Source organism: Colobus angolensis, unplaced genomic scaffold (genome assembly GCF_000951035.1).
Source record: "Colobus angolensis palliatus isolate OR3802 unplaced genomic scaffold, Cang.pa_1.0 Scaffold1, whole genome shotgun sequence".
NCBI classification, from domain to species: Eukaryota; Metazoa; Chordata; class Mammalia; order Primates; family Cercopithecidae; genus Colobus; species Colobus angolensis.
In genome coordinates this window covers 16422522-16429344 of record NW_012110918.1, presented here as the reverse complement: position 1 = coordinate 16429344, position 6823 = coordinate 16422522, and the positions used below count along the sequence as shown (strand labels likewise).

At 47.2% G+C, this 6823-nt stretch overlaps 1 protein-coding gene across 1 annotated transcript in view; it reads left to right on the top strand.

Moving 5' to 3' along the window:
* EIF4A3 (eukaryotic translation initiation factor 4A3) overlaps window positions 1-6823 on the top strand; it is a 15994-nt gene continuing 9171 nt past the window's right edge. The window contains exons 1-4 of the mRNA XM_011933182.1: window positions 1-331; window positions 2830-2902; window positions 5163-5229; window positions 5631-5729. Of these exons, the coding sequence (XP_011788572.1) occupies window positions 163-331; window positions 2830-2902; window positions 5163-5229; window positions 5631-5729 (408 nt within the window). The 5' untranslated portion in view covers window positions 1-162. The remainder of the gene's footprint in view (window positions 332-2829; window positions 2903-5162; window positions 5230-5630; window positions 5730-6823) is intronic.

Below are 6823 nucleotides of genomic sequence, written 5' to 3'. Positions count from 1 at the left end.
GAGGCGTGGCCGCCTCGCGCGCACGCACGCACGCACATACGCACGTACGCACGTCTCACGCTTTCTCACGCTAAGGCGTCAGTTCTCGGCAGCGGCAGCGAGAGGAGTTGGGTGGTGCTTTACGCTGCGGCGCGCGCTGTGCTCTTCCGCGGACTCTAAATCATGGCGACCACGGCCACGATGGCGACCTCGGGCTCGGCGCGAAAGCGTCTGCTCAAAGAGGAAGACATGACCAAAGTGGAATTCGAGACCAGCGAGGAGGTGGATGTGACCCCCACGTTCGACACCATGGGCCTGCGGGAGGACCTACTGCGGGGCATCTACGCTTACGGTGAGTGGGCGCGGGCCGCGGGGGCTAGCCGGCGGCGAGCTGGGGGCTGAGGGCCCGACTGGTGACTCCTGGGCCGGCCCTGCGCTCCGGAGGTCGTGGTCAGGGTCGAGGCTCGGGGGCCAGTGACGTGCGACCCCCACCCCCACCCCTGCCCTCACGCCTGGCTGTGTCGGCGCGTTCGGTGTGTGTCCCCTGTGCAGAGCTCGGCGCTGGGTCCGTCGGGGGCTGCAGCCGCTTCGAGGCACCTCGGAGTCGTTCATTCAGCAGATAACTGTTTTGTACCTACTAACTTTTCTAGGTACTGGGGTTTTGGCGGTAAACCAGATGGGTTTGCGCCTTTACGGGTTTTGAATTTCCTTTGGAGGGACAGCATACGGTCAGGTTGCCCCGGCAGTGGTTGTTGCTAGGAAGAACCCGAAGCTAGGTAATTGAATAGAGTGGGACTAGGAAGGAGGAGAGAATTAGTAAAGCAGAGAGGTAAGGGGGTTCACAGGAAGGGTGCCATTTGAGCAGAGGTGTGGATGAAGGAGACTTAGGAGGGAAGAGCAGTTGGGGCAGAAGGAACAGCTGGTGCCAGGGCCTTGCAGCCCTTAGCCAGCTGCATTCCAGGAACTGAAAGAAGTCCCCTGTGGTGGGATTTTGGAGAGCTAGTCAGGGGCCAGATCTAGCAAAGACGTGTAGGGTGACGAATAATTTGAATTTCATTTGGAAATCTAGTGGGAAGCCACTGGAATGTCGTAAGTAGCTATGTGACACGATCACATTTACAGCTTTAAAGATTGTTCTGGGTGTCTGTGAATTTCAGGTGAGGTGAGGCAGGGTAGGAGAGGAGACAGAAGAGTTGGGAGCTTTTGCTCCAGTTCAGGGAAGAGAGGATTGTACTGTCTTGGAGATGGAGTACCAGGGAACTGACAGCATTGGCTGATGGATTGAATGTGAGTGACAGAAGAAGGAGGGTTAGAGTGTTTTGAGTAACCGGTAGTTGATGCTGCAAACATTTGGCTAGGTAGGCAGCACTCCAGAGAGTCAGAATCAGGAGCTGTCGCTTGGTATGTTTGAAAGATCTGTGGAAGTTGAGAGAGAGTCTGGAGAAGAGGTTGGGTTGGGCACATAGATGGGAATGACCAGCATCTGGGGTAAATGGCCTGTGTTTAATGCTTGGGACAGGGACATTTTTTATCCTGTAGTTCTCCTTTCTTTCTGACAGTCCTGCTCTGTCACCAAGGCTGGACTGTAGTGGCATGATCTCGGCTCACTGCAACTTCTGCCTCTGGGGCTCAAGCGATTCCTTTGCCTCAGCCTCCCGAGTAGCCGACCACCACGTCCTACTAGTTTTTGTATTTTTAGTAGGGATGGGATTTTGCTGTCTTGCCCAGGCTGGTCTTGAACTCCTGACCTCAGTGATCTGCCAGCCTCAGCCTCCCAAAGTGATGGGATTACAGGTGTGAGCCACCCCACCTGGTCTTATCCTGTAATTCTTGATGCCACGACAGTTTGGACAAAGTGAGGCGAAGTTGCTGAGGATGGGTGGTGAGAAAGCATCTCGGCTAGCCTTCCAGTGACAGCCCCACCTGGTTTCCTGGCACTCAGGCGGTCCCTGCCCTAAGACACTGTTACTAGTTTCCCATCCATGTGCTTGCTCTTCATGAAGAGTTTAAATCATCTGCTATATTTGCTTTTGTGTTAAGATGGGAAATTGTGCTACATTTTCTTTTCTTTCTCATTTTTTGCTATGCCCCAGAACTGAGCAGAGCTACATTAAGAGACGACCAAAAAATAATTGAAATAGAGTTTTGTACATAAAGTTTTATTTACTTACTTGAAAAACACATGGTTCTTCTTCAAAATAGCCTCCCCCTTTGGTGTAGTAGTTGCTTTGCAGGAGAGATGGTATGGTGGGTAGTGAGCTGCATCCAGACAGGAGGACAGCACAGGACACCCCACAGTGTGACCCAAGCAGGTTAAATAGACTTGTAGACCTGTCAGCAACACACAGACTTAATGCTGGCTAGCAGGAGAGAAGAATGGCTACAGTGACTTTCCTGTTTTTGTTTTTTTTTTTTTAATTTAAAAAGTAGTATAGGTTGTTTGTAATCCAGTCAAACCTAAGGAAGTAATTAGAGTAAAAAGTTAGCTTCTTTTCACCCCTCTACTGCAGTAACTGCCAGGAACATTTTGGCACTTACACTTCCAGATGCTGCACACCCACAAGATGATGATGATTATTTTTTAACCGAAACTGGTGTCTCTGTATTCTACAATTTGGTGGGTTTTTTAAAATAGAGATTTGTCTTTACAAATAATAGCCCATGTTAGTTTAGAAATCCACTTAGTCCAATTCATTGAACCCCTGGGTTTTGAGAGCTTGCTGTGTTGAACACTGGGTTAGGCTGGAGGACAGGTTCAAAAAGCAAACCGTGTCTGCCCTGAGGAGCTCACAGTACAGGGTTTCTGTGCTGTCATTGTAGTGAGAGCTATTTTTTTGTTTTTATATGCAGGTTTTGAAAAACCATCAGCAATCCAGCAACGAGCAATCAAGCAGATCATCAAAGGGAGAGATGTCATCGCGCAGTAAGTTGTCCTGGGGTGCGGCGCAGGGCAGCTAGATGCTCTGGGATGACTGTTTCCCTCAGCTTCTACACACTCAGTACCAACACTTGCCCTGACTTTAGCCACAGGGTTTAATAATTTTTAAATTTCTGTTCTGTCCTATAGAAAGCTTTCATTTTCTTTTTGAGATGGAGTCTCGCTGTGTCGCCCAGGCTGGAGCGCAGTGGCACCATCTTGGCTCACTGCAACCTTTGCCTCTCGGTTTCAAGCGATTCTCCTGCCTCACCCTCCCAAGTAGCTGGGATTACAGGCGCCTGCCACCACGCCTGGCTAGTTTTCGTATTTTTAGTAGAGATGGGGTTTCACTATGTTGGTCAGGCCAGTCTCAAACTCCTGACTTCAGGTGATCCACCCTCCTTGGCCTCCTAAAGTGCTGGGATTACAGGCGTGAGTTACTGTGCCCGGCCAAGGCTTTCATTTTCTTAGCCAGCTTTGCTTAGTGGTTTGCTGGCAGGTGGAGTTGTATATAACACAATTTCGGAAAAACAGACTGCTTTTCCTCTGCTCTCACACCACCACAACAGTCATCAGCACAGAAGAAGACTTGTGGTGTTGGGGTTTTCCAGCTGGGTGTCCTCCAGTTCAGCTCATACCATCTGCCTGGAGATAGGCCATATCCCACAGGTTGAAGGCTCAGTTCCCTCAACTACCCTCTTTTCAGGCATCAGTTATAAGTTTGGACGTCTAGAACTTCTGACCAAGCAGCTTCAAGTTGGGGTCCCACGATCCCCTCTTTAGGTTGGATTGATTTGCTGGAACAGCAGCTCAGAGAACTCAGGGAAACACATTTAGTGGTTTATTATAAAGGGTACTGCAAAGGATACAGCTATGGGGGCGGGGGTGCGGCCTCCCAGAATCTCCGTGTGTTCCACTGTCTGTGTTCAGCCATCCAGAAGCTCTTTGAACTCGGTCCTCTTGGATTTCTGTGGAAAATTTCATGAGGTCAGCATTCTTTCCCCCGCCCAGGGAATAGGGCAGGAGCTTTTCTAGGATAATACCATAATGCTTTTTAAAAAAAATTTTTTTAATTTAAATTTTTTACTTTTTTTGAGACAGGGTCTTACTCTGTCTCCCAGGCTGGAGTGCAGTCGTGTGATTACCGCTCACAGCAGCCTCAACCTCCCAGACTCAAGTGATTCTCCTACCTCGGCCTCCCAGGTAGCTGGGCCTAGAGGCACACATCACCATTTAAGTATTTTATTTTCTGTAGAGACAGGGTTTCTTTGTGTTGCCCAGGCTGCTCTCAAACTCCTGGCAGTCTCCCTGCCTTGGCTTCCCAAAGCCTTGGGATTACAGGCGTGAGCCACTGTGCCCGGCCGAAACATTTTTTGTGTTAAGATATGGGGCCTCACTTCGTCACCCCGGGGGAATGCAGAGGTGCGGTCATAGCTCACTGCAGCCTCTAACTCCAAGGAATCGTCCCATCTCAACCTCCCAAGTAGCTGGGACTGCCAGAATGTGCCGCCATTCCTGGTTAGTTTTTTGTTTTGTTTAGAAATGGGGTCTCTTCCTGTATTGCTCAGGCTGGTCTCAAATTCCTGGCTTCAACCAGTCCTGCCTCTACGTCCCAGAGTGTTGGGAATACAGGCCTGAGCCACCATGCCATGAAATGAGGGTCTCTGTGACTTAAAATCTGAAAGGCAGGGAAGATTAGAGCCCTGCTGTGGAACAGGTGAAAGGAGAGCAGAAGGTCAGAGAGATTGTTTCCTGAGGCCTAACAAACCCATCATTTTAATAAGACTGTAACAAGGGCTGTGGGAGCTGTGAGCTAGGAACTATGAATGAAAACCTGTATATAGCCATATCTCCTAGCACCACAAATCCTCTGTTAATAGCTTTATTCCTCGTTTGCCTAATTTCAAAAAAGACTCATTTACACAAAAATTTCTTTGGAGGAGAGAGTTAGTCCAAAATCCTAGAAGGGAAAGAGTTGTATTTAGATAAAGCGGAGCCCTCCTTTTTCTGACACCTATGAAACACCTCTTGAAGTGACAGAGTCTGTGGCTCCATTGCCCCCCATGCAGAAGCCATATCTATTCTCCTCATGGACACTTAAGCTGTGACACTGGGCCTGAGTCCCGCCTCCTTGCAGTTCAGATGTTATTGGGTACGGGGGCTTCTTGGAAGAAGGTACATAAGTGCCTCTGGAGCCCAGGCCTTGGAGTGCAGCTGTGGCATGGCCTGTCCTCCCTCTAATCCCACTGCTCGTTTCCTTCGATAGGTCTCAGTCCGGCACAGGCAAAACAGCCACCTTCAGTATCTCAGTCCTCCAGTGTTTGGATATTCAGGTAATTTGCCATTCTTAAAACAGACTGTTCTGTAATTCTAGGAAATACCCGCTTTTTCTTCTGTAACTACAGTGTTCAAAAAGTACAATTTAAAATTTTCTAGTATGTATTAACTCAGCAAATTTTTACACAGTCTTAGTTGTACACTAATATTTGCACTAATATTCTGTCATGATTCTCTATTTAACTAGAGGAAGTTCTTTTCTGCAAATGAGGATTCTGACACATTAAGTTATTGCTGGATTTGCAATTTAAATGACATTAAGATTTGCTAACCTCTGTAAGATGAGAAGTATGATTAATATGAGATACTATTTCTCATACAGAGCTCAGCGTGAATTACTACAATCCACCTTGATAATACTGAGAATTCTCTATTTTCTGATAAATTATTTCACCAGGTTCGTGAAACTCAAGCTTTGATCTTGGCTCCCACAAGAGAGTTAGCTGTGCAGATCCAGAAGGTGAGATGGCTAAAGACAGCGGTGTCCGATTTGCAAGTACTGCTTTTGTGATTTAGTTGTGAAACACTGACTTATTTATTTAATCCAATCCTGTTTTCTGATACCTCAGAATTTTCTTCCTGATTAACATTTTGCCATGAATCATTACATAAATCGCCGGTTTGTATTAAGTCATTTTTGGCTTCTGTGCTCTCCGTAGTTTTTTACAGCCTTAGAAATGTAGATTTTTCAGCGAAAAAATCAATTTTAATAAAAATAGATTAGGCCAAGGTGGGTGGATCACCTGAGGTCAGGAGTTTGAGACCAGCCTGGTCAACACGGTGAAACCCTGTCTCTACTAAAAATATAAAAACTTAGCTGGGCATGGTGGCAGGTGCCTGTAATCCCAGCTACTCGGGAGGCTGAGCAGGAGAATCACTTGAACCCGGGAGGCAGAGTTGCAGTGAGCTGAGATTGTGCCATTGTACTCCAGCCTGGGCAACGAGTGAAACTCCATCTCAAAAAAAATAAATTGTACCCATTTTATACTTACATAATATAAAGATGTATATTTAAAAAGATGTATATTAAGATCTTAATGTTGGTTTCTTTGGTGGATGGGATTATGAATTTTCTATGTTGTCTTCTGTTAATGGTATAACTTTTGTAATAAGAAACCAGCAGGCCGGTCGCCGTGGCTCATGCCTATAATCCCAGCACTTTGGGAGGCTGAGGCAGGCGGATCATGAGGTCAGGAGATCGAGACCATCCTGGCTAACACTGTGAAACCCCATCTCTACTAAAAATAAAAAAATAAAATTAGCCAGGTGTGCTGGTAGTCGCCTGTAGTCCCAGCTACTCGGGAGGCTGAGGTGGGAGAATGGTGTGAACCTGGGAGGCGGAGCTTGCAGTGAACCGAGATCACACCACTGCACTCCAGCCTGGGTGACAGAGCAAGACTCCGTCTCAAAAAAAAAGAAAGAAACCAGCAAAATTAACTTGATTTTGTCAGAGAAAAGAGCAGGCGAATTTTGTGTTTTCAAGATAATAATGGCTTAAATAATAATTGGTGATCATCTTGGAGTAGAAACAATCTTTCTTTTTGGAAACCATGGATGTTTCTCTCTCCCACCGTGGACGTGAACCTGTGC